The sequence below is a fragment of the Struthio camelus genome, chromosome 6 (genome assembly GCF_040807025.1).
Source record: "Struthio camelus isolate bStrCam1 chromosome 6, bStrCam1.hap1, whole genome shotgun sequence".
In the NCBI taxonomy this organism is placed as follows: Eukaryota; Metazoa; Chordata; class Aves; order Struthioniformes; family Struthionidae; genus Struthio; species Struthio camelus.
Genome location: NC_090947.1, coordinates 353,073 through 380,326, shown reverse-complemented (window position 1 = coordinate 380,326; position 27,254 = coordinate 353,073). Strand labels below are relative to the sequence as shown.

Here is a 27,254-nt window from a genome sequence, read left to right as displayed (position 1 = left end):
CTCCTGTACCTGGAGGGAAAGAAGCCTTGATACTGAGATTCGTTGTCTCACCTGCTTATTTTAACTGCAGAACTTTTTGACATCTCTAACTCAAGGTAGATAGGCAAGGCAAGATGTTCACAATGCTCTTTTGGGAATGAGGACTACTCCTAGGTAAGTTTCACAGGATCGTATGCGTTCTGCAGATCCTGTTGGAGTTCAGTTTGCAAAGTGTCCTCAGGCAAGTGGTGTCTGTGTTGGTCACAGAGCAACAATCCTACACAGAAAAACCCTTTTGTTCACACGATTCTAGCAGTTACTATTATGTCACTTTGTTCCTTTCTTTTCTGCTCATGATCCTTGAGCATGCTCTCACATGCTTCTGACATCACAGATCTAAGTCAAGGTAGCCAGGCCAGGTAATCTACAACACATGAATTTCTGCTTCAGCTTAAACTCTAGGAAGTAATGCTGTAAAGGTAGGCCAGTGTGAGCGGAGCCATCAAGGGTAATGACTATTCATCATCATAGGCCCTGATATGAAAGCATGCTCAAGGATCACGAGCAGAAAAGAAAGAAGCATGGTGACCTAATCTGGCTTAATGGGTTCTGAATTTCTTCATCTGAACGTTCAAATTCAGGTTCGTAAGCTTAGCCGGCCTCCTTCTGGGTCTTTCCAGACAAGATTGGCTCCTGCGTCTGAACCCTCAGAATGGTTATTTTTGCACTTCAGCCAGAATACGGATGGCTTATGATACTACTGCTATCAAATTCAGCTGTTCAGGCTGTTGATGTCCCCTTGGAACTCCATCAAATTTAGCTGCATTCATAATTAACTTCCCCTGCTTTGATTATTGATTAGTCTCAGGAACATGGAGGGAACAAGTTTGCATTTCTTTCAGATTGTCATGAATCATTTAGTGAAGTGACTGGGGTTGAACTTGCCATTCATCCAGTGTTTAAGATTCAGAAAAGCAGTACTTGATTCAGCATGAGTTAAAGTCTTTGAATCATTTAGTTGCATGAAGATTCTCCTCCTGGCTTGCTGTAGGCATGTTCTCTGGGCCGAGGGTACTTGACTACAGTAAGCCTTGGAGTTGGATTGCACCTGATGCTCCTGTTCCTATCCGGGCATTACAGCTGTAAGCTGACGTGGTTAATCTTCTGTAGCGTGTTTGTTCAGTGGGCAGATTCAGGTCTGCCTTACGATGTTGGAAGAATTATCTGCATGTTTGTGGGTAAGTCATTTCATCTTCCTCTCCCATGCAGGCTACAAATCTTAAATGTGTCCCTGCCCTTGTGAAATGCACAATTGGGTAGTTTGAAGGATCTTTGACAAATAAACTCCTTCTCCATTGTTGAATGTTTTGGAGCACTGTCAGGACCCTTCTGTCTCATATGTTTTAGGATGATGTTTACAGACAATTGACAATACCACCATGACTTTCTGTGTTAGTAAGCACCAAGGAGTGACATGTCTGAGGGGAGAATGGTCACCAGCGTGTATCGATCTAGTGTCTCAAAGTGATGTGACTTGTCCTTGATGGCTATTGCTATTTTAGAACATAGTAGTAAGTGGCAGAAATACTTGTAGATTAAGCCAGAGTTGGACAAGTTAATGAATTAACTGATTTTAAACTCTCATATTCATCAAAACATGAGTATCTAGGGCAGATTAGCTTCAATTTGACAAAACAAATAAAATTCCATCCCTGAGGGTATATCTAAACAGAAATATCTCTATAAATTCCTAAAGTTAGAATACATACAATAGAGTACTTTCTAGAGGACAATCTAAGTATTTTATTCACTGTGAATGCCTCTTTAAAAAAAAAAAAAAAAAAAAAAAAAAAGGCAAGAGGAAAAAGTTTTCGGAAGAGGAAGAAAGTAGAAAGCCTAGCAATTGTTTATAGATGTGTGCCAAAGAAACTAAGGAAATTAATGACTTTTCAAATGAGTCTGCATGTACATTCTAACAGTGGATATATTTTTGTCTGATAAGATTTAAGCTTTTTTCTTTGGAGTATTCATGGACGATGTGCTCTGCCCCTTCTCACTTGATGTTTGGCATACAGGAGAGAACATATTCACCACCATTTCCTTTCCTGCTGCCTGTTGAGTCCTGCTTTTTGCTTGTTTTCTTTTTTTTCTTTTGATTGCAGTGCTTTCAATGAAGGCCTAGTTTGAATCGTAAGCCACCCTGGGTGATCGTGGTCCATCTTCTGATCCCCATTAAATGGGTTTGTAATATCTTGGATGCCCTGGTCGCTCAAACATCTTATGACACATGAGCTCACGTTCCTGGGTTTTTTTTGGTTTTTTGTTTGTTTGTTTTAACATGCTGTGGAAGTCATCTTCCAGCCCAGAGCTGGTAGTCATGTTGAGGCTTGTTCGGCCAAGTCAAATGGTTCTGTTCTCAGTACCCTTGAAGATCCTGGGCGTAGTTTATTCAGGAGCCATCTGGCTAAAAAGGTCATGGGTGAAATGTCCCCTTTTGCCCTCGTTTTCTTCAGACTTTGATATTTGTTCTGAGATATTGTGGGTCCACCAGGTTACAGTGAGATCTTATTCAGCAAATGAGCCAGGCCCCCCAGCACTAGCACAAAGTCTTATGTCACTGCTATGTAAGCCATAGGCCACTCTTGATGCCCCATCCTCTTTGGTTGCCTTGACTGTTCACTTTCATCACCTACTGCAAAGGCCAGTCATAAGGGTCACCAAGGAAGTATAAGCATCTATGAAGAAGTGTTCCCATGAAAGATGGCATGGGAATCCTTTAGAGAGAATCTAGTATGCATTCTGTGATCTTCTCTGCAGCTTCTGGAGGGAAGATGTTTTGCCTTGCCTGTTGACCACCTCAGGCTACTTCACACACCCTGCCTAGGGAGTTCCTGTGTGGGAACCACCCTCGCTAAGAGGAGTGTTTGGCTCATCGCAATCATCAGTTCTTTTTTGTGATGGGACTGGTAAAGGTGCTGGTGAGAGTACTGAGCTGCTCTTCCTCCACCTGTTTTGTGCCTCCAACTTCCTCAGCAGCAACTGGGATGTCATTGGCATGTCATCTGTCATCTTGGAAACTTGTTATACATTATGCTTGGACCTGGATGTGAATGCTGAGGGTACTCAATTCCCTTTGCCTCTCTGCTACTTCCTGATTTGCCGTTCTCATTCTTTTGCAGGGATTCTTCTCACATCCTTTCTTTGACATGAGGGTTAACCCCCTCTTGTCTAGAAGTCCTATATCCCCTTTGTAGGGATGTCCTATGCTAATGGAGGCTAATGGAAAGATTGCTGCAGCAATAACTTTCTTACACCCAAGCAGAAAGGTTTGGGTTGGTGCCCTATCTTAGGCCTTCTACGAGATGAACTTCATCTACTGCACCAACAGTTTCAAGTTCTGGATGGTAACTTTGTTCGACCCCTCCACAGAAGCTCAAGGAGGAGAATGGTTCACATTTCTCAAACCACAGAATGCCTACTTAATGTCTCCAGTTTGTGGATGTCATTGTTTGCTCTGTCCGTGGCTCTACAAATGTTTTCACAGATTTTGGTAGCTATCATGATGCGTCTTCATTGCAAAGAAATCATATTTCTTCATCTCAGGGCCTAGTTTGTGAAAGTTGTTGTTATGGGACAACTTTGTGATGCTTTCAGTCTTCATCCCTAGCTTTCTTGTGAATGTGAAGAAGCAGCATTTCATTCCCCCTCAGTCTACAGAATTTATTATAGCAAATCATAGTTTTGTGTGTTCCGCTTGGCTTCAGTCCACTACGTGATGGCATAACAGCCATCCACTGCAGAACTACTTCTCTTGCAGGTCTGTGGAAGTGTATACAGCTGTGATGAGGTATTTTCTTCTGATTTAAATCTTGTGCTCTGGATGCTTCTTAGGACCTCCCCTTGAGTCTAGATTCTTATTCATTCTTGTCTGGGAAGTAGTCTTTCTTTTTATTTACACCTAATGCCCCTTTTCCCAGAAGAGGGAGAGAGATTCGAGCCCTTGCAATGGACATCTCCATATGCTATTTTCTTCAAAGATCAGATTCCTGTGGAACAAGTGGTGGTAGTTGTGGTTTATCCTAGCCTTTTTGTATTTTTCCTAAGGCTTTGTGCTTCTAGAGCAAATTGTGACTTACACCTCCAGTACCAGGAGGGCCCTTTTGGTTATATTCTCGTTGACCCAGGCTGTGTAGGAAAGCTTCTTCATTACAAGAAGGTCATGGCACTCCTCTGCTGGCATGCCATGCAGTAACAATCCAAATGGACTATCAGTTGCATACAGCTCTGCTATGAAACCATGAAAGCGGAGCAGAAGAGCACTTTCTAACACACACCGGGCACCTTTGGTAGTAGCACTGCCTGATATTTCTGTTCCAGCCATCTGCTGTGCAGGTGTCTGACGTTCTTTTCACGCTCAGAGTGCTGTTCTTGAGACAGCCAAAGCTGGTCCAGTCTTTGGTAGGGCATTGGTGCAGTCATTTGTTTGCACGATAGGATTCTGATCATCTGCCAAAATATTCGTGGCAGGGTAACAGCTGAGAGGCACTATCTGTAAGAATGTACATGTGGACTCATTTGAAGAAAGAAAAGCTTTCTTGCCAGTAATCACTGTTCTTCGTGTTGTCCACATGTACATTCCTGTCCCATCTGCCTTTCCCTTCTCTAATTCTTTTTCAGATGCGATGCTCTTCAGAGAGACTGCAATGGTGGTAGATGCACTCTCTTGTATATCACACATGAAGCAGAAAAAGAAGAGAAGCAAGAGTATACACTCTACAGATACTGCAAGAGGAAAACCTTGCAGTATCACTTGGCAGGGCAGAACTATGCTTGCTGTTAGAATGTACATGTAGACTACATATATCACACACTGGTTATTGGTAAGTATTTTTCTTTGACTTGATCAGGATGATAGGATTGTCTCTGGGCTTCGTGGATGGAATATCATTTTAGAACTGTAAGCTAGTCTGTTGTGTTTTCCATGTTTGTGAATGAGTTGAGGACTAGAGCATTCGTGTATGCTTACAAATTGTTGTGCTGTCTACAGTTCTTATTTAATACTTCCTTCTGCATCGTTGTTTAAGTGTTGTAGATAATATGAGTTAATCTCAAAACTGCTTCTTGCAGTAATAAAGCATTTATTCTGTTTCAATTAGCCATGAAATTTTAAACTGCCTTTTTTCACCTTTCTTCTCTTAAATCACCAATGAGCTTGTGCGTGGCTAAATCACGGACTAATGGTTTGTGTTTTGTAATTTAATTCCAGGTTTCTAGTTCATGTACATCATTTTCAGCAATTTAGACTGTTGTTCTACTTCATACTTGGCCCTGTGCTAGAATTTTGTAATGATCTCTCCTTATTTGGTCACCAGAGATTATCACTGCATGGTCCTGAGTACAATAAACGCTGGGTTTTTTTGATAGATAATTTTCATGAGACCGAGATAATTTAGAGGTTGATCTATTGGTAGGGTGAATTACTGTCTCTCCTGTTCAGATACACGGACTGAAGACTTCTCTGAGACTTAAGAGCACCTAAGAGCCTGTTCTGCCAGCAGAGTTCTTGATTCCTGTTTGCAGCAGAGCTGGCATTTTATCAGTATCAGATAGATAGATATAGCGTATTACCAGTATTGGATGAAATGTGCCACTATTTGTGATTTCTCTTGGTGCTGGTTGAATAGTGGCAAAAGTAAGGGCTACTGTGTATAGCTTAAGGCTGACCAAATCAGAATACAGTAATATGCTCCTTCATAATGGTTATTGTTAGCCTTCCCTGGGCTTCCAATGTGACGTGCTCCAGGGCCAAAACATTCCAAAAGACTGTGATATAAATAAACTAGCTAAATAGATTTAGGGCCTACACCTCTCGGCTCTTGTAGTTAGGCAGTGGAAGGAGTGGTAAACGTACCAAACGGGACCACAAAGTGCCTTGAGAATCTGAGTTGGAAGCAGATGCAATGCAGAAGGGTAGAGAAGTGATTCAAGGCATAGTCTCCATTTTTTTAAAGACTATTTCCTATTTACCCAGATAGGTCATTCTTATTTCTTTGTTAATGTCAACATCTAAGTGTGAAGCTAAACTACCTTGCTCCATCCTGCCCTCTCTCTTCTTATCCTTTTTCCCTTCCCTTTGGGGCTGGGAAAAGAAAAATCCAGACCGCTGTAAGCGGGGGGGTCTAGTTAGCCAGAGAAACCTCTAAAAAAGCAGTGGCTTCAGAAGGAAAATATGACCAGTGGCTGCAGCAAAGGTCAGTGTAATATTTGGTTTACAAGTGTGTATATCCGAGAGTAAAAATATTTCAGTGCACAAAAAAATCAGAAATTTCAGAAGAAAATTGATAAAGATAATAGTGGTCGGGACTTTGAAACAGAATCCTCCACCTAAGTTGAGGAAGGTCATCAAACAGAAGATAGGGAAGAGGGACTACGTAGTCATGGGAGTGTGTTCAGAAAGGGATTCTTCTGGTTCATGTGAGATGAGCTGTCTTATAACATGGTCTCCAAATAACTTTTGGAAGATTGGCCTGCTTTAAAGGAAAATAAGACCATGTAGAAAATCATTGACCTGGCAGTGGAAGAATAAAATAACTGAATTCTCTCCCTGTTACTAATGTATTTTTCACATAACTTAAAGGATGACACATTGAAACCAGTGTGCGCAATGGTAAAATAAAAGGGATTGTAAGCTTGTCATTGGTATCTACTCATTTTTCATCTTTATTTTCATTTTCTCCTATGTTTGATAACCATCTGCCTTTATCTTGAAAAGCAATCGCCACAGTTTTGGTGTCAGTTGCAGCTGAGGTGTCTAGGCTGTGAAACACTAAGAAAAAAATTACATTTGAGAACTTGCTTCTTTATCTAATCTTAGCGAATACATTACACAGGCTGTCAGAAAGATAGATAAAGCTCTGTTGCATGCTGCGTCTTTGCTATAGCTGATAGATCAGTGATATCAAAATCTTATCTGCCTTTCAGTAGGAAACCAGTCCGTGTGAGTTGCTGAAACATTCCTATGTTGCAATTCTGTTGCCTTCTTCTCTTCATCCTTTAGCGAATGTGTGTGTTGTGAAGGTGGATGGGACTCCTTACCTATGTAAAGCTGATGAGGTTGGAGAAATATGTGTGAATTCCGGTGCAACTGGAATGGCGTATTTTGGCCTCCTTGGAATCACCAAGAATGTGTTTGAGGTATGTATTTCTGTATTTGTGTAATACAAAGTTTTCATTGATGCAGTTTTAGTATTTCTTCCTTCAGCTGGCTTTTTTTTTTTGGGGGGGGGGGGGGGGGAGGGGAAGGGGGGTTAGTAAAAAGCCATGACAAAACAGTTTGCTTCATTCTGCATGTCAGAACTTGAATTTCCTTCTCTTGTAACCAAAATACAAAGTATCATCAGCAGTCAATCAGCTGCTTCTACGTTCTGTATTCCAGCATCATGTATATGTTATTGAAATTCCTCTCAGTTCTTTAATAACACTGCAGTGTTATGTAGCTACTTGGAGACTTCTCAAGTTTATTTGTGCACGGCTTGGGACATAGCATTAGAATTCACTCTGATATTCACAAACTTCTGCATACAATCACTATGTGTTTGCTCAGCTATGATGTAATATTTTAAAAAGCTGCAGTTATGTATTGCAAATAGTATGTACTTTTCAATATGAACTTGATGAGTAATAAAATATGATAAACACTGTAAGTGCTTATTTGCTATAGCACATAGAGGACGGAACAGTTTGCAGTTCAGTGCAATGTGGAATTATGTCCCTAGGTGGACTGAAGAAGAGATGTAGTAAGGATGATAGAAGAACAGACATAGCCTTATAGTTTGTCAAAATACAGCAAAAGCATTCTTTCTGCCCAGGTTTTTCCTCACGGTTGTACCCCACTGTTATATTTTCCCTAGTAGACAGAACCTTTCCCTCCCCACCCCCGCATGAAAGTACAGTATTTTCTGGAATTCTACCAGAGAGATGAAATAAATCCTGTCCACGACCTTCACTTTCAGAAAAGGTCCTTCTGTATATTTGCCAAATCTCAGCACTTTAATCTGCTTAGCTTTCTGCACTGTCATTAGCTCATGAGAGAACTGGTGAGAAGGTAATGATGTAATGAGATTATCAAGAAAATAAACAGCAAGGAAGCCAGGTGAGCAGAGCTCACCTGAACTTGCCAGTGAACTTGCTAATTTTGTTCTGGTTCTCTGTTGTAGACTGCCCCAGAATGGCAGCAAACTTAACTTTCTCAAAGTCCTGATATTGTAGCATTTGTCACAATTGATGTGCTTATACTTAGATACCTATCTGATAAGGGGAGCATTAGCAGTAGTAACAGACTTTCTGATTAAGTGCTATAGTAGTGCAGAATATAAAACCAGATTTAAAAAGTGGTATGGCATCTTGTTATGAAGGTTAAGTAGTTGAGAGAAGGGTAGGGAAGAAGGCTGGTGCAGAGTTAAGAATTGGCATGTTCTTCATGATTCAAAACCCTGATGAGGTTCCTGCTAGCCGTGGAAGTAAATGCTTGACATCAGCTGAGTAATTCTTCAACTGAATGTAGAGCTGCAATGAAACAGAGGCAGAAAGCGTTTTAACTTTTCTTACTAATACTGTGAGTGTCTGAATACTTTATTTTCTGTGTGCTTTCAGGCCGTTCCAGTGACAGCAGCTGGTGTGCCTGTTTCGGATCAGCCCTTTACAAGAACAGGATTGCTAGGCTTTGTTGGTCCTGTAAGTGTGCATGAGCCGTCTTAGCCCAATGTTGTCCTGACTCCCAACTCTAAGTGAACACCTGAGTGAATTGATGGGCAGTGAAGAGGAGATAGGGGAGGCCTTGGGGAAACAGAATAGGAAGGCTGCTAGGATAGTTCACAGATGAAGTGAAGCTAAAGTGCAATAAGCTAGCATTCCTCTCCTAAGCAAGCAGTATTCGTAAATTTTCAATAGCAGTTGGCCTGTGACTTCTGACTGCCTCCTGACTGTAGCCGGCTGTGGAGATCCTGTCTCAAGTCTGTTGAGGTAGACGGTGCCCGTGTCCTGCATCAAACAGCCTGTGTCAGCAGCTAGCTGTCTCCTTTGTGAGCACAGCTGCACTCAAACGAATTCTTTATCGGGGGTAGTGACCTCGTGGAGATCTTGAGAATATCGCTGTGCTTTAGTCAGGCATACATTGCAGGAGTTTGGGGGACTTTTTCCCCTTTTTTATTTCTAATTCTGTCTTTTCAGGACTATTTGGTATTTGTGGTGGGAAAATTGGATGGCCTGATGACAGTTAGTGGCCGCCGGCACAATGCAGATGATGTGGTAGCCACCGCACTGGCAGTAGAACCAATGAAGTTTGTCTACCGAGGAAGGTGAGTATCGTAACTTCGTCACCGTTAGTTCCTTTTTGTTGCTGTTGTTGCATGCATGCACACACACACGTGCACGCGGGATCAACAAGTATCAGACTGTGCAAGCTTTGCATGTGAATTTTTACATGTGTATTTTACAGGAAAGGTGGCATAAGGTTGTAGTATGCCATTTAAAAAAAAAAAAAAACTCTGCGGTCAATGCTAACCCAGAAGTAAAAAACTAACAACCTGATTTGTGCATATTTCTTTCATATAGTGTAAACATAGATCTTTAAATGCATTTTTAAAACATTTTTCAAAACTTTTCTCAAGACAGTCAAACGAAGCTTGCTACAGAGTATAACACACAAGTCCCTTTGCCCACGTGAGTCCTTCTATGCAGAATGGCCTAAGAGAACAACTTTGCAGCATGTCCTAAAGAACAAACTAGGATTGTTTTGAGACTTCAGAAGGACTTTCAAAGACACTGTTGTATTGCCACCCTTACTGCTCTTCAGCTGAGGGTCATTCAGTTCAGGTGTGGTTTTTTCTTCTGAGGCTGTGGCAGTGACACAAGGAGCTATTACAGACTTTAAAAGTCAAGCTTTCCTCTTTTTTAATCGCTTCTGCAGTTTACATATCACACAAATATTGGCCCATACTTGATGGAGGCATTATTAATATTTTATCCTGGAAGATGTAGACTGAAAACTAATTCGATTTACCAAGGGGAGTACTTGTCAGTGCAAGTATTGCTAGATATGATCTCCAGTAATATGGCACAGCGCTCTTACCTCCTTTCAGGAGAGAGGTGGTAGGTAGGTGCAGCAAGTTTAGTGTGCATGATGGAGTTATATAGGAGAGGTTTGCACAGTCCCTGCATGTGTGGGACCTGCCTGTGTTAAGCACATACTGCATTAGTGACTGCAAATTCACTTGACTCTAAAAGAAATAAATAACAGTAATGCACCTACATTTGTCCTAAATTTGTCCATGACTCTGTGACAATCTGGCATGAATAATGCTTGCATCTGTTGAAACATAGTACCACTGAAGGGTTCAGTCATTTCCACATTATAATAAGCCATGCTATGTTCATCATATGTTGCATCCTATCATTCTTCTGTCCTTTGTGTTTTAGGATAGCAGTGTTTTCTGTGACCGTTTTGCATGATGATCGAATAGTGCTTGTGGCAGAGCAGCGCCCCGATGCGTCAGAGGAGGATAGTTTTCAGTGGATGAGCAGGGTTCTACAGGTAGTCAGATCTGTCCTTTCTCTCTTTTCAGGTGAATGAGGCTAAAGTACGAAATGAGAATCTTAGAGCATCTTTTTTCCATAAGAATAAACTCTCAGTATAACTGCAAACAACTGTAATGAGCTAACTTCTGAAAGTATTTCAGGGCTGACAGTTAAGCAAAGTTTATTTAAAAAAAAAAAAAAAAAGTAAGATTCTCTTTCAAAATGTTTTTGACTTCATATTACTAGAATTCTTAAATTCCTAAAGATGATAGTTTGGAGTTTTTGGTTGGTTTGTTTGTTTTTTAATAATATGAATTTCTGCTGCTTTCATACTGCTTGGGAGAGTTAAGTATCTGAAACTTCTCAGGGAATATTGTGCCAATTATAGAAACCTACCCAAAAAATATTTTTGTATCACCAACTTCCTTATTTTTGATTTCCTAAAAGTAAGCGTTGAAACCCTTTTCCCTTGATTGCATTCTAGTGTTTCTTTGGTAGCGGGGGAAGTATTCTGGCAGCTGCATTTTAAGTAGTGGAGGAGTATTTTCTTTCTTCTGACTACTATTAACAATAACAGCTTCTTTGAGTAACTTTCCCCAGTAATATTTGAGGATTTCAGAATTAATCAGTTCTACGGAAGTAAGAAGTGAGAGAGCAACTATGGGAGAAGAATCAGATAAGGGGGTTATTGAAGGGAGGATTAGAGAGAGCAATATAAGGGGAGATGCCTCTTAAGCAGGAGACAATTGTATAATAATGATTTTTATTTAATTTTGGTTTTATAAACTTCAGTGATTATACCTGGTAATAGAAATGCTGCCTTTCACAAGGAAAAAAATTACTTGAATTCTGTTTTTAGAAGTGTCCTAGCTGAAATAGACACTAGGTTTTAGGCAACAAAATGTTTTCCTCCCTATTTTTGTGGTTTTATGTTCTACTGCGCTTTTGTGATTGTGCCATGCATACTAAATTTGCTGTGATATAATTTTGGCTTTTTAAAAATCTCTCTGCACTTTTTGCCCACTTTTAAGAGACTTTCCTAATCCCTGATGTGCAGGTGGCATCCCCTTGATAGAGTGCACAAGCAAAGTCCTGGGTCTGCTCCTGCTCCCATTGAAGTCATGGCACAACTTCTATGAGTTCAGTGAGTGCAGAATTGGACCCTTTATTTGCAAATTGTGGTGCAAGTAAAAATTTTAATGTTATTAAATGACTTGAATTCAAATTCTTGCTTTAGCTACATCCCAGGTTATAATGCAGAACATATTTCTTTTCTTTCTATCAAGGCAATTGATAGCATCCACCAAGTGGGCGTCTACTGTCTTGCCTTGGTGCCAGCCAACACTTTGCCAAAGGCTCCACTTGGAGGAATTCATATTTCAGAAACCAAGCAGCGGTTTTTAGAAGGTGCTCTGCACCCTTGTAATGTATTAATGTGTCCACATACTTGTGTTACTAACCTGCCCAAGCCTCGACAGAAACAGCCGGGTGAGTAAATGAGACCGTGTTGCTTAGTTCTGCGCGTCTGTTCCTGAAGGCATACGTGGAGCGTGATCCGGAGGCACCCTGGCAGCTCAGTGCTGTGTGTGTCGGACAGCTTTAAGCCTCCTAAGCTGGCAGAGCTAACGGTATAGTCACCGCAGCACAGGGCTCAACAAGGGCTTTAAAGCCTCACTGGAATCCTAGATAAGTGCAAGGACAGCCAGCGTGTACCAATTTCATGCTTCCATAGCTGTATTTGAAATAGTTCCTGTACTGGCCATCTTATAAAGAGCAATCCAAAGACATGCCATAACTGATGTAATGCATGGAAGTACAGACAGACCTGAATCAATAATTGACTATTTTAGTGTACTTTATTATTATCCGCTCTCCCTTGTTCCATGAGATATGACTTTGGATTTTAGCTTTTTATTTTTTTCAGATCTCGGTTGCATGTGGTGTTATAGTAAACTACAGGCTGAACTATCGATTATTGTATGTTCCTTGGATTGTTTTTTGTTTTCTCATTTGGTGCTGTTTTTTAAAATGCAGATGTTGGTCCTGCCTCAATGATAGTAGGAAACCTTGTTGCAGGAAAGAGAATTGCACAAGCCTCAGGGAGAGATGTTACCCAGTTGGAAGATAATGACCAAGCAAGAAAGGTAACACTAACTTCCTGGTAATATTGAATATTTGAATCGGCCTGTTGAAGATGAGGCAAGGGCAGTTATGGTATTCTGGTGAAACTGAGCGTGATGCATTTTGAGTGAATCTGAGTGTGTTTTTGTTCTTTCTTTCTGTTTAAGTTCCTGTATTTAGCGGACGTTCTTCAGTGGCGAGCCCAGACAACTCCAGATCATCCTCTCTTCCTGTTGTTAAATTCCAAGGTGAGATGCACTTTAGGTCTTATTTTGAGATCAGTAGATGATTGGATTCGAAGAAAGTAATAAATAGAAGGCTTTTCCCTAAAATGTGTTGGATTTTGATGACAATGAGGAACATCGTGGTTTTGAAGCAGACAATTATTGCTAGTTAGCAAGCAATTAAATTTTTATTCCATATCTGGAATTTTAGTAGGCGTTCTGCATGGCTTTAAAAAACTGCAGCAGTTGCATTTCCTGCAGATACCTAACATTTTGTCATAGTAATGGAAACCACAATTCTGCCTTTGTCGCTGAGCACAAGACTAGGAGGAAGACAGACTTGGCGGGTTTTCTCATTAGAAGATTTAGGGTGTAGGTAGGACTCAGGGCTGCTCTGGAGTCTTGTTTTTCAGGGCCATTGCACACCGCTCTGGAGAAGCTGATGCCTTCTCCTCTGCTAGGCTCCGTCCTGAAAGGACGGCTCTTACAGTCACTCACACGTGAACAAGTAAATGCTCCGGGGTGTATAGGAGTCGCATGGGCTCTATATGCCTATCTTGTTCAAGGGCTGTCTGAACCCTTATGATGTATGACAAGGTGTCTGTCTTGTTTGTGAGCAGATCATGTTTGCTCACAGCCGTTCTGTTCTGCACTTGACTATTGGTAGTTCTGGAGTCTATACATACCCTGTGCATCTGACCCTTCATAAAAGGGCATAAAAAGTAGTGCAGTTCTGTATGTTCCTCAGTGCTTCACAGCCTTCCTGGGCTTAAGGAGCAGTACTGTTGTGCACCTTTCAGAATATTCAACTGTTTTAGATTCTTCTGCTGTTGTTCTGGCAGGTTGGCAGGTTTTGGTTTTTTTCCTTCCCTTCATTCTACCCTCCTTTCTTTCCTAGGAGGCAAAGTTGGTCTCCTGGAGTCAATTTTGATTTGAGCCTGTACTCAATAACTTCCCTTCCAGTGATGATAACAGCCCAGTAACAAACTAGGTGTGCACTGTGCTGTGCTTATATCCCAGACATATGAAATACTGAATGTCCTTTAGGAACGGGCAGCAGCAGTCCTCAGGAACTGAAGGATGGCTTAAGCTTTGCTTTTGTGTGTCCCTGTAATTCGGAAAGCCAGAATGGTTTAGGGCATGGTTCAAAGTTTTGACTTTTCTCATGAGACTCTGCTTTAGCAGAAGAAACTGCGTCAGTATGGTTATTGTTAAAAGCCAAAGAATTGGTTTATTCTTCTCTCAGAGAAGAGAGTCTTTAGAGAGGGTGTTTTCTAGCATGAAGAATAAAGAATTCCCTTTCTAGGTCACTTTGTTCAGGCAACTTTTACCCTTCAGAAAGAGACTCTGCAAAAAGGAGGTGTACAGCTCAAACACAAAGCAATTACCTATTGGCTAGCACATGCCATTACTTGCTGGGACTAGCAAGCTGTGATGCAAAAACATTGATATGCCACTCTCCATGAGAAACCTCATGAGTCTTTTGATGGCCAAGCAGGCGTCATTCTGATGGGGAAGTGTCAGCTCTTACTGCTTCCTGGACCAGGCTGACCCTTGATGTTGCTGAGTTGATGTCATCACATTCTCTACTCTTTTTTTCTTTCTTTTTTCTTCTTTAGGGCGACATGACCTTTTCATGTCAGTATTTTTCTTCTGGATCCTTGAGCTGCTAACCATTCCTATCTCAACAAGTGCACTTCTGTTCTTACTGTTCTTGTTGTACGTGGCTTTAGCTCACAGACTTTTTCACACTGCCAACAACAATTTTCCTAGTAAAACTGAGCCAGGGTGCCAGAGCCATTCTACACCACACTAGGCCTTGGATCCGAGAGCTGAAAGCCTGGGCTGAGGATTTCATGTGGCAGTTCATCTTGGACTTAAAACTGAATACTTATATGACGGGCATTTGCTGTAGCAGCCCTGTGGGTACAACAGGAGGGCTGATTCAGTCTCTGTGAACGTTCGTTTCCGTCTCTCGAGGTGGTTGTCCCACCAATTTTCCTTGAATCAGCTCGTTGAGGAAACGGGTACGTTCAGGCTGTGGCATCACTTCTTAGATTGGATAGCAAAAGGATCTTTTCTGTCTTCACATGAAAAATAGGATTAAGCTTTTTGTACTCTCCATGACTTTTTTTGTGCAACTGCTTAAGAAAAAAAAAACAGACACAGCTGCTTCCATATGGAGACTTTATGAATGCATAATTGTGGGAAATCCTCTCTCTGCAAGAGAAGGCAGAGAGGCAGAAGTCACAGTGCGTACCAGTCAGAGCTCAGATTGCCTCTTTGACCTTTTAATAGAATATCTGTACCAAGGACATCAGGCTTTTAAGAATTCTGCTTGCAAAGGCATCTAGAGATTTGGCTATGTTTGGCAGAGTAATGCCATAATCCTTTATTGCCTGGAAGATTTAGAGATAAATTTTTAAGGTATTCAGCTTCACTTGCTGCTAAAAAAAATTGTACGTTTGCTACCGTGTTTTCATACTGGCATTGCAAACGTCAAAATTTGTAAGGTATTCTTTTTTTTTTTTTTTTTTTTTTTTTTTTTTTTTAGTACCGAGTACATTTAGAAACTGCTTCACTGTCTGAAGTTTGAAATTGTGCATACAAAATTCTCTAGCTAAAAGTTCTGGTACCATCGGCACGGTTTCTGAAACACTGAGCATACTTTGCGTCTTTAAATCTGTTTGGCCTATTGTTAAAAATAACTACCGTGAAATATTGCACCACAGCAGCAAGTATGTTCCTGGGTTTCAAAATGTTCTCCGCAAAGTTTTCCCAAGCCGCTTCTGTTCTGTGCAGGGCACCGTAGCTAGCACCGCATCGTGCGTACAGTTGCACAAGAGAGCAGAGAGAGTGGCAGTGGCCCTGATGGAGAAAGGACGACTGAATGTTGGTGACCACGTAGCCCTGGTTTATCCCCCAGGTAAGGCGGCCGTACAGACAGCAGGAACCATTTAAGTTAGGCGTCGCAGGAAAAGAGGCGTAAAGGTTGCCGAAGTAGAGCGTTCAAATGTCCGTTTAATATGGTCGCGTACAGCAGTGACCTACTGTTTCAGAGGAGAGGCTTCCTCTTTGTCATTTTGTTAACAAGCTGCTTCTCCAAATGACAAACTAAATTTAGCAAACACATTTCATCTAACCCTTCCAGATGTCTGGACAGTTACAAAAAAGTAGTTTGATTTAAACTACCTGAAAGATTCTGGATTTTCAGCCTCAGAAAAGGGAATAAAACTGCATCCATACCCGTGGAAAATTGCATTAGGAAGTCCTGAACGTCCTGAATAGCTATTGCTAGAAGTGAAATTTGGACCTCAGGCTTGTATATTCCTAGTGTGTGTTTACCAGTGTGCAACAGGAAAGAAGTAATACCCTATGGAAGTAGGATAATTGCATGTTTCGTGGTGATAATTGTGAAAAACAAATGCATACTTTTTAAAGAGGATCTAATCTGTCGTCTTCATGACCTGCAATACCTTGAGATTTTCTATTTTTGTAAATTTTTTTTGTTCTGCTGTCCATGCAGATATATTCTACAAATTTGAAGGGTTTGAATAATGCCTGCTAACTCTCAAATGTGTAATACCGTAACCTTATAGAACCGGGCACGACCAAGAACAGCCCATTAGTTGGAAAAGACCTTCGCGACCAAGAAACCCTTACGTTTTATTAAAATTTCTCTGTGCATGTTTAGAGTTTTCATGAAAGGGTCAGGCCTTTTGTTACAATAACATTGCTTTAATTTAACAAATGTCCTTTACAGGAGTAGACTTAATAGCAACTTTCTACGGCTGCTTATATGCTGGTTGTGTACCTATCACTGTTCGCCCCCCTCATCCACAGAATCTTGCTACCACTCTGCCCACTGTCAAAATGATTGTAGAGGTATGTGCAAGACTTTCCTTTTTTTTAATGCTTGTGGTGGTTGTAGGAGGTCAATGCGGCTAGGAACACTGCCTGATGAATTGCTTGGCCTCAGTTAAGGCAAAATAAGCTTAAAAAATAATTAGTGTGCCATGACTGAGTCAAATACTTTTTTTTTTTTTTTTTAAGCAGGTTTAAAATGTTCTTTCTATTGTTGTAATTTATTTGCTTTATTTTCAGTGTTATTTCTTTATACCTAGCTTACTGTTTATCTGCTTGGGATGGATACGGAATCACAGGAATGTGCATTTCTTGGTTTTATAAATATTTCTAATGCTGCCTTTTTACAGGTCAGTAAATCTGCATGTATACTTACCACACAAGCGATAATGAAACTGCTGAAGTCCAAGGAAGCTGCAACAGCTGTAGATATTAAAACATGGCCCACAATTTTGGATACAGGTACAAAATGGTTACCCGCTCTCTAAGAAAAATTATAAATAGCTTGGAGACTGAATTATTTATCTTGTTACATCATACTTGACTAACTGGATGGGTATTTCTTGTGTTGCATCAGTGTATCTGTCCATAAACTATAGAAAATACCCTGTGTTAATGCTGTGAAGATATTGTTGTGCTCTTACTCCAAAATAATAATAATAATATATCCTTTTTTGTTACCTATTTTAAATAGATGATATGCCTAAAAAGAAGCTGGCTAATATTTTTAGACCTCCATCTCCGGATATGTTGGCATACTTGGACTTCAGTGTGTCAACTACTGGTATATTAGCAGGAGTAAAGGTAGAGTAATAGAACAGATATCAATATATTTCATTTCCTCCTGTATAGGTATATTCTGTATTTATTCCATCCTGCCATAGGGAAAAAATATAAAAATGGTAAAAGACACATCTTACTGTTCGAAAGGCTTATTTTCAAGTTTGCATGACATTAAAATTTCCTTGAAACTGATGCATTTTTGGAAGTATTCAGTCTTATATCTGAACATTGAGGGAACTGAAGGGACGGTATGCTAAAGTTCATGAATGTTTTCTGTTGTGAGTTATTAAAGATGTTGCGTGACAACGGACATGTCGTATTCCGCTAGCCTGAAAAGTACCTATGCAACTTTGGACTGTTAACCCTTTCCTGTTTCAAAAGCACTTAAAAATCATTACCCGTTGCTATAATAATAATATATTATCTATAATATATATCTATAACATACCTATAATAAATATTTTCCTCAGTTGTTAAATCTGAAACTCTTTTTTAAAATTGTTCTTGAAAGAGCCTGTTTTTTCTCTTACAGATGTCACATGCAGCTACAAGTGCCTTATGTCGCTCGATAAAACTACAGTGTGAGCTCTACCCTTCACGTCAGATTGCCATCTGCCTTGACCCTTATTGTGGCTTGGGATTTGCACTGTGGTGCCTGTGCAGGTATGTTACTTAAACGTTAGGTTGTCTCGTATGTCCCCAGCATAGCCTTCCCTTCTCTAGAAACCAAGTGAACAGCAGTGAATTAGACTGTCCAGGTAGCCCCAATTAACTTTGTTACAGACACTTTATTCTTGTGCGCTAATAAATATTGCTAAAGCAAGCGATTTAATGTTTCTGAAAATGAGTGAGTTTCCTGGATTCAGTCAGATAAACTGCTATAATGCAGCACATCTTGCACAGCTGTGAAATTGTTTTTGCCTTTTAAATCTTGAGAGTGATTAAAGCATATGAAATGTGTCCAATATGGAAAAAAATGGTGTGTTTTAGATATTGATTTAAAAATGCAGAAACTAAATACGAAAGGTTATCTTATAAACAGATAACAAAGTTCATTAAAATTAAGTTCACTGTAGTTAACCTTGCCTCTCTAGTCCCCCAAACCGAGAAGCAAGTATGTTGAAAGAAGACAAAAAGTTAACTTTGGTAATGTTTGATAATTTATAACATCAGTAAAGCGAGGCAGGGTGGAGGGAAAAAGAAACATCAGTGATAGAAGAGTTAAAATCTAAAACTGTTTGTTCTTTGTTTTGGGTTTTTTTAAATATTTTTAGGGAGGGGAGTTGCATTTCAGGCTTTCTATCAAAGAGTTAATATAAAGTCAAATTTTTATAATCTAGGGTATTGCTTTGTTTTTGATTTACGGAGCACCAATTTTGCATGAAAGACTTTATTACAGAATGTTTTTTTTAATCTATTCAGCAGCTAAAAAAAGTAGTCGCGCCAGCTACAAACACATCAACTTTAGTCAGGAGAAATGGCAGCAAGCGTGATGCGGTTGAAAGCAATCAGAGATGCTATTAGTCTTGCAAGATGAGCTGGTTTAGCCAAGCCTAGTTTTACAGAGGGCTTTGTCACTCTGATTTTTTGATAATAACTGATCTAAAAAAATTTTGATAATTTAAGACTACTTGGTCATTCATTATATTTTAAAAAATAAAAAGACGGTGTGATTCTGAATTTGACTTTCTCTCCACTCACGTTAACTTGTGTAGGTCAAATATTTTGCATAAACACTGTTCAAAAACTGGCAGACCTATAGCAAAGGCTAGAAAAATTGCAGTGAAAACTTGAATGATGAGATATAGATTTGCAATATTAAGATTTGTTTAACTCCAAGGAAAAGGTGCACTTTCACTAAACTTACTCGCAAAGCTTAATTATCAACTTTAATACTGTCTCAAAAATACTGTAAGTCTTTAGTGTCAGAAGTTCTCTTTATAGTAGCCACTTTATCGTTTTCTAGCTTCGCTTCTTAGACTATCATTCATGAACTAAAAGACATCTTAGATTTCACTTGGCAGAAAAGTGAAAGGCGATGCTATGAGTAAAAGGGAATGAAACTTGCTGCGTGTGATCTAGACACAAGGTGTAGAGGAAAATCAGCCCGCTGACACTTCAGAGCTAATCCACAGTTACTTTAAAACTAGACGGAGCAGTTGTTTTTCCTTATGATTAAATTATGTATGTTCCATTTAAATACTATACCAGTGTTAATTCCCTGTAAGGTTGTCAGTGATTGACCGTGCGGCCAGACAGACTTGTTGTTCTGCTCTTTAGTTTGGACTTGCATCAGCTGGCCTTGTGAAGTGCCCTTCTTCGACCAAGAGTAGGCTGGGAGGCACAGCCTGCCAAGGGAAGCAGATCACGGGAAGGAGGCTTTGTGTAAAAGGCAGAGTTTTACGGGGTGGCACAAACGTTTGCTTCCCTCCTCTTGGCACAGTTTGTTTGAAACCGAAGACCTGCCTAAAATTCAAGGCGTTGGGTAAATTCAACACAGTTTACTGAGGGGCACGTATATACTTGCCTTTACGTTTGTGGCTTTAACTTTAACCTGTAGCTTTTACCCAACTAATCAGTTTGAAACCTCAGTGAGATACTTGCTTTTTATGGAGCAGATAAGTTGAAATTCGAATAGATAACCAGCTCCCAGGCTTTCTGTATTCCTTTGCTTCGTTTTGACTTTCTGTAACTTTGGGCTTCTTTACGCAGGCTTGAATATTTTTTTTTTTTTTGGTTTCTCTTTCTTCCCCTCTCTAGCGTATATTCAGGTCATCAGTCTATTCTAGTCCCTCCTCTTGAACTGGAGAGCAACGTGTCTCTGTGGTTGTCTGCCGTAAGTCAGTATAAAGTACGGGTCACTTTCTGCTCTTACTCAGTGATGGAGATGTGCACCAAAGGGCTTGGAACACAGACTGACATGCTGCGGGTAGGAGAACTTGATTTTTTTTTTTTTTTTTGTTAACATACTGACCTGTAATCCTACAATATATCATATCATGTATCTTTATCTATGTGACACATAATGCATTCTTGCAAAATTATTTCATTTTAGCTTTTATAAGAAAAACTCCTAACTCTTTCTTTGAAAGCCTTTCGGTTTTGCTTCTGGCAAATGTTGAGTGTGCTTGGAAGTTTCAGCTCCAGCATTTCTGAAAGAAGTTTTGTTTTCAGCTTGGCTTATTTGCACTGCCTCACACACTGATAAATATTTCTGAAAATGTGGGGCAAAATACTTAGCAAGCCTAAAAACTTTTACTTCTCTGAAACAAACAAAAAAAGGAACCCTAAAACAAAACCAACTCCCCAAACCTGGCAAGTGTCCCCTGCTTTCAGACTTCCTCACACCAAAAATGCTGAATTCTCAAGCTGACTTATTGCCCGTTGGTACACATGCCAAAGTCCAAAGCTGTAAGTCTTAGTGTATGGTGAAACTGGAGAGTTATCGATTAATCCTAGCAATTTTGCATCATCAGAAGTAGATGTCTGCCTTACTTTTGAATTTGTTTCCTATAGAGAGTATATGGAAGAAAAGCAAATTCTGTAAACCAAAATAATTGGGTTCACTAACAGTAATAATTACACACTTCTACATCTTTTTTATTTTGAGGGAAATTTCTTAACTGAAGCTTAATTTATTTGAAGAGGCACTCCTATCTCAATAGCAGGAGAGTTCCCATGGCTTTAGTAACTAAGCTGCTCAGCGCTTTAGCTGGGAATGTTTGGCAGCTGCCTGTGTGCAGCAATCAGGCTACAGTGTGCTTATTCTCCGTATAGACAAAGCCTATTCCTCTGTCCTCCTGGACCTCCCTGTAAAGTGAATCCTGGCCCTGAGCCGCTTGCTGCAAGCTCATATTCAAGCTGCTGAGAGCTAATGTCCTCTCGAGCGCTCTGCCTGTATCCAAATCGCGTAGGCACTTGGCGCGAGCAACTCTCCCGTGAGCTTCGTGTGATTGCCTGCCTGGCCTTGAGACAATTGTTTGTTGGTTTTTTTCAGCTCCAAACAATGACGGGCTGTGTTGCAGCCCACCAGAGTGCTACGTGATGTAAACGGTCCATCAGACTCTGCCATAAGAGCGCGAAGCCTCTTGGCGCAGTACTAGAGGGTTGTGCTGGATGGATGGAGCCAGTGTGCGGTCCGGGTTGATACTGTTTAACCGGAACAGACACCGAAACAAACTATGCTGTTAACTGTACTCAGATTTCGTTTCAAAGGGGAGAGTTGTCTCTCTCTAGGTGGGAGCAGGGAATGACCGATATCTGTACAGCGGGGATAGTCCAGGGGTCAGGGCCTTGAGGGGAGAGTATTTATGAGCCAACTTGATATGTAGACATCCACGAGTTACAGATAATGTTCCTTGGTCACGCATCGGATTTGTTCACCTGCCTGATGGCGTAGCCTTTTTTCTAGGCAGACTTGTTGCTGTATCTTGACCACAAGAAAAACAGTGGCGGAGGTGGTGATGTTCACTTTTTTTTAATGTTTTTATCTATCCGTTCTATTTCCTGAGAGCCTTCCTCCAGGAGTCAGTTGTTCTCATATTTTTAAAGTCAGGCTGTCCCTCAAATTCAAATGAGCTAGAAGTTTTCTGAAACGTTACGTTTTGAAACGTGTCGTTGTCTTTACCAAATCTCTCAAACAGATGAAAGGAGTTAACCTGTCCTGTGTGCGAACGTGCATGGTGGTTGCAGAGGAGAGACCAAGGATTACGCTAACACAGTCTTTCTCCAAATTGTTCAAAGACTTGGGCCTCTCTGCTCGTGCAGTGAGCACTACGTTTGGGTGCAGGGTCAATGTAGCAATTTGCCTACAGGTGAGATTCAACTGTTTATTCCTTCATTTAACCACAGCCTATCTGAGAACTTTATAGGAAATCATATTCAGCTGTATGTAATTTGCTTGTAATGAATGGAGCTTCTAACAAATGGAGCTGCAGCTCCTTTACATGCTTTGTTCTTCACCAGGTTAAATAAGCCCAGAAGACCTTTTTGTGTGCTTGTGGTGAGGAATGGGAATTACGATAGTTTCTCCTTTTCATACTAATTGACCAATTGAGATGCCTGTAATATGGAGGATCAGTGTTAAGAAACTTGTTTCCTTCCTACTATGGAGGGGCAGTACTAAATTAAATACAGAGCTTCTTATTGATAAGCATCTTAAATATTTCAAGCAATGCTATTTCAGCTTTCATGTGATTCAGGTTTTGCCTGTTGAAAAGTAGCTTGGGTCTATGTGGAATTAGATGAAGGTAGAGTTCCTCAAATAAAAACTCCATCTTAAAGCCCAAGGAAAACTGATAAAATTGGTGCATGTTTTTTTTTGTTGTTGTTTTGAAAGCTCTCAAATCAGCATTATTATCATGTTTGTCTCACTTTATATGAGACCTGGGCTTCTTTCAATGAAAGGTATAAAACTGGAAGCTTTGAGGGGGATAATATGCCTTCTAAATACACAGCCCTACTTCACAGACTAGGGATAATGGCATGCTGGGGTCCTGGCCTGTCTGTGGTAGTTCAGTACTCAACTAAAACTAATCTCATATAGGTAATTTAACCAGATTTACATCTAATTTTTTTAATAGATGTGTTTCTTCCCTAGATAGAAAAAAAAAATTGTATGCATGCCATAACTTGCCTAAAATTGAGAGTATTAAGTATGGTCTAGAAATTGGAAAGCACCCTGGATTTTTGGGTGATACTTGAGCTAATAAATAAAATAAACTGCTCAAGTTTCAGATGTGCCAACACACAACTTTTTTATATGTGAGGAATTCTATAGATGGTGCGTACATTGAGTATGTGTGTAATTGTAAATTTTATTTGCAGGCAATTAGTGAACCAAAGTCCGGTTCATGCTCACTAATGAAAGCTGGCCGAGCCAACTGGTTCTATAAAGTGTGTTTTATAAAAAGCACAATAACATTTTTTTTAATATATTTTAATGTTGTTCTCAATTTTTTTCCAATGAGAGAGACAGACACACACGCTTTGGGCCTTGAGCTTCTCAAATATGTTGTTGTTAGTAATTGTCCTTTAGAAATATGTAGTTTCTCTCACGCATTAAAAGGGGAAAGATTTTTAACAGCCCCTAGATAAACAGTTAAGCAGAAATGAGGTCAGAGTAATTTTATGAATCAGTAGATGGAAAAAGAAGAGTACAGGTGAAATTAAGGAGGCTGTGCAGTCATTGGATATAACATTTCAGATGCCAAGCGCCAAAGAGCAGCTTTCTGAATTGGCCATCTACATAAGGATTTAGAAAGCCAGTTTTGAATACCTGCTGCTCAAACTGTCCAAAATAAGTGAGAAGAGATCAATTTAGGGCCATGTAAGAGCTTTCTCTGCAGTCAAATGTGGAAGCACCCAACTATCAAATTAATCTAAGAGCAGCCTTCAGAATCTAGAAGAAAATACTTGTAATAACATCCAGCTGACAGCTTATATCAAGAGCTCCTTCTGATAATTCACGAGCAGATATGAGAAATACACTTTTTATTGTTGAATACTCTGTTTTATGCTAGCTAAATAACCTCGATGTTTTCCCAGAATGTGAAATGCGTTCCTAAGATGCCAATGTGAAAAGTATTTCAGGAAAACTGTCAAGGATGTAGGGCTGTTGGGCAGTTAAAGCTTCCCCCTCATTTTATACCTTTTTCATCTCTGTTCACCGTTCTTGAATAGCCTTTTAGTTTGTCTTTCTGCTTTCCCCCGTTTCCCCAAAATAAAGCCTGTATTTGATATTGTTGTGTTTAAGTGGACATAGATATTTGATACGAGTTAGCATGCAAGTAAATACATAATATCTTCCAACCATAATGGGCTGGTTTACTGAAAAGGTGTTTCTGAAGTTATAAGCAGCCTTTAGATATTTACAGATGGAGGAGGGAGTTACGATAAGGAAACAGGCATTACGTATTATCTGCTCGAATCTCTTCTGGTTTATTTTGTGGGACCTGCATGTTTCCCAGGGAACCGCTTAAAAGTGCTGGACCCTGAGAAATCTGAAATGGGAATATTCTTTTCACTCTAAAACAGTATGAGTTTTTTTGTTTATCTTACTGTGTGTATCTCATGTCTCCAGTGCCTCTTTGTTTGTATTTTCTTTTTTTCCCCTTTCTCTCTGTTTCACTCACTTTGATGGCCTCTGTTACTTCTGTTTGTGGTCCCTCTGTCAGCCAAACAGGCTGGGCAAGCTGGCTGAACAGGTATAGTGCTGCATGTGTGTGCTTGTAATGTCCTAAAGTCAATCTTGTTCTGTAGTGTTACTCTATAAATAATGTAGCCCGCATAGGGGAGTTTTCACTTGAAACAGGTCAAGCGAGTTTGTTTTTTTTATTATTATTTTTCTAAAGGAGTTCAGCTTTATTCCCGAAGAACACTTGTAGCTGAAGTACAAACGCTTTCTCAAACAAGCAGAAACTGGGCATAGCAAGGATTAACACTAAAGAGTGGGTTATTCTTAAAGATCGTACCGTTAATGCGGAACGGTTGGTAGTTGCACTGAGTGCAGTGGCGCTACAAAAGTAGCAGGCAATGTCACTATGAAGACACTTGCTATAGCCCTGAGATCTAGGCACTGTGATTTAGAGAGCATTTCTCTCTAAAATGAGAAGCAGTGCTGTTTCCCTGGGGGAGGGGGATAACCATGGTGTCTCTGCCTACTTTTTTTTAGCTTAAGCTTAAGTAGGCATTTCACAGCAGTTTTTAGTTGCTTTGAGATTAAGTACTGCTGGGAACAAAAGATCCCTTGCTTCCATGTCAGGAAGTGGGTTTGTTTTAGGAGTGTAACAGAGATCTTCCTCTGTCTAGACGGTAACTGACAGGAGCCTTGCAAAGGTATGGGTTGGTTAGAGGGATGTTTTAGTTAAGTGGTTTGGTTTCTTCTTAAATGAAACTTGACAAAACTGCTACAAAGAAGAATTGTTGAGCACTGGGAAAGGGCTTATGTCTGCATAGGTTGGTGCTTAACGTGCTTTATGTCTTTTTAAGGAGATGCATACCAAAATAAAATTTGGTGCACTTCAAGGCTTACCTGTATAAATACATACTTCATTTGTGCATTCGTTTACTGGTTACCATAAAACATCAAAGCTTTATGGCAGTCACTCTAGAGGGGCCATTTTACTATATTTCTAGTAGATTAGGGCAGTAATTTATAAGTGTCAGTAAAGAAGGGAGAGAAATTTGAGAATTTATGCAATATGGCTGTGAAAATGAAAACGGGATTTTCTGGCTTCTGTTTAATGTCTGTCTTTTGTGTTCTTAGGGAACAGCAGGGCCAGATCCAACAACTGTCTATGTAGATATGAGAGCGCTTCGACATGACAGGTACAGAGTACGTTCAAGCGTTAACTATTGAAAGTCTGTTGAGGAGAAAGTCCAGCCTCGTTGCGTTGCATTGCATTGGCGTGTTGAAATACTCCTGGCAGCAGTTAATCCCTCCTTATTGTATGACAAGGGACCCCATCCTAGAGAATCTGTTAATGACCACTTCATGTTGGAAGTTTTCTGGCATTCCCTCCATCACCTGTTCTGCTCTTCCTTTCTAGACCCTCACTTAACTTGCTGTCTATTCATCAAAATCACGTATAATCTAGAGTCATTAGCTGTTTCTTACCTAACCATACCCACTAGCAAATGGTGACTTGCCAATTGCCTGGTTAGTCACAGAATCATAGAAAGATTTAGGTTGGGAGGGATCTCTGGATGTCCCTCATGCAACCTCCTGCTCAAGGCAGGGCCAGCTTCAAGGCTTGATCAGGTTATTCTATACCAGGTCTAGTTAAGTTTGGAATGTTTCCAAGGATGGGCATTTTCCTCCTCTCTGGGCGCCTGTCATGAGGGTGTCACCTCCCCCTGGTCTGGGGAGGAAGTTTTCCTTACTAGCCTTTCCCTTCTAGCCGCTTACGTCCCTGGCCTCTTGTCCTTTTGGTGGGCAAATCTGTGAAATCTGGCTCAGTCTTCTCTGTAACAATCCTTTAGGTAATGGAAAACTGCAATTAGATCCTCCCCTTAGACTTTTCCTTGAGGCCAAACCAACTGAATTCCCTCAGCTTTCCCAGGCTCCTCTGAATGTCAGGCTTGCGCTATAGCTTTCCCCCCCACTTATATTTTTCTGCAAGTTTGCAGAAGACATTGTTTCCATCAGAGTTTATTCTGTAGTTGTGATTTTTCTGTTATCTTGCCTCTTGGTTGCAACAACTGCTAGCAGTAACAAGTTCAGGCTGCAATTTTAGTAGGATTCATATATATATATATATATATATATATATATATATATATATATATTACACACACACACACACATATATATATATGTATTTGTATTTGTTTCTGTGTTTATTTAAAGAAACATAATATCAATACTTGGTGCCTTTCCTTTAATGTTTTTTAATTAGTAATGTTAAATCGGTGGCTTCTGTTGACCTTTGTGACTACTGATCTTCTCTAATTGTTGCGTACTCAAATCTCAGTTGTTGTAAGTCAAGTTATTGAAAGGTCATTCCCATGATCCTGATTTGGCATTTGAACAGATCAATGTGAACTACAGTTATTTTCTCCTTATTGAACATATCACTATGATTTGCATGGGATCTATTCTTGTTATAGTTAAGCTGAGCCATAGCCTCAAAGTGTCCACTGTGTTAGAGTAAATTCTAGCCTACAGCTGTTGGGATGGTGTGATATTAAGTAATATATAAGAAGATG

The 27,254-nt window shown here is 40.1% G+C and overlaps 1 protein-coding gene across 4 annotated transcripts in view; it reads left to right on the top strand.

The window, feature by feature from the left end:
• Nucleotides 1–27,254, top strand: part of DIP2A (disco interacting protein 2 homolog A) — a 136,987-nt gene that overhangs the window by 102,493 nt on the left and 7,240 nt on the right. For 2 of the 4 annotated variants that reach the window (XM_068947663.1, XM_068947664.1), the window contains 15 exons: nucleotides 7,037–7,173; nucleotides 8,632–8,712; nucleotides 9,208–9,335; nucleotides 10,456–10,570; nucleotides 11,841–12,042; nucleotides 12,589–12,698; nucleotides 12,843–12,923; nucleotides 15,702–15,825; nucleotides 16,663–16,784; nucleotides 17,114–17,225; nucleotides 17,458–17,567; nucleotides 18,079–18,209; nucleotides 20,307–20,475; nucleotides 22,190–22,360; nucleotides 25,813–25,874. In XM_068947663.1, coding sequence (XP_068803764.1) covers nucleotides 7,037–7,173; nucleotides 8,632–8,712; nucleotides 9,208–9,335; nucleotides 10,456–10,570; nucleotides 11,841–12,042; nucleotides 12,589–12,698; nucleotides 12,843–12,923; nucleotides 15,702–15,825; nucleotides 16,663–16,784; nucleotides 17,114–17,225; nucleotides 17,458–17,567; nucleotides 18,079–18,209; nucleotides 20,307–20,475; nucleotides 22,190–22,360; nucleotides 25,813–25,874 — 1,855 coding nt within the window. Of the gene's footprint in view, nucleotides 1–7,036; nucleotides 7,174–8,631; nucleotides 8,713–9,207; nucleotides 9,336–10,455; nucleotides 10,571–11,840; nucleotides 12,043–12,588; nucleotides 12,699–12,842; nucleotides 12,924–15,701; nucleotides 15,826–16,662; nucleotides 16,785–17,113; nucleotides 17,226–17,457; nucleotides 17,568–18,078; nucleotides 18,210–20,306; nucleotides 20,476–21,543; nucleotides 21,742–22,189; nucleotides 22,361–24,721; nucleotides 24,889–25,812; nucleotides 25,875–27,254 lie in introns of those variants that run through there. The other 2 variants (XM_068947665.1, XM_068947667.1) reach the window with 2 other exon arrangements.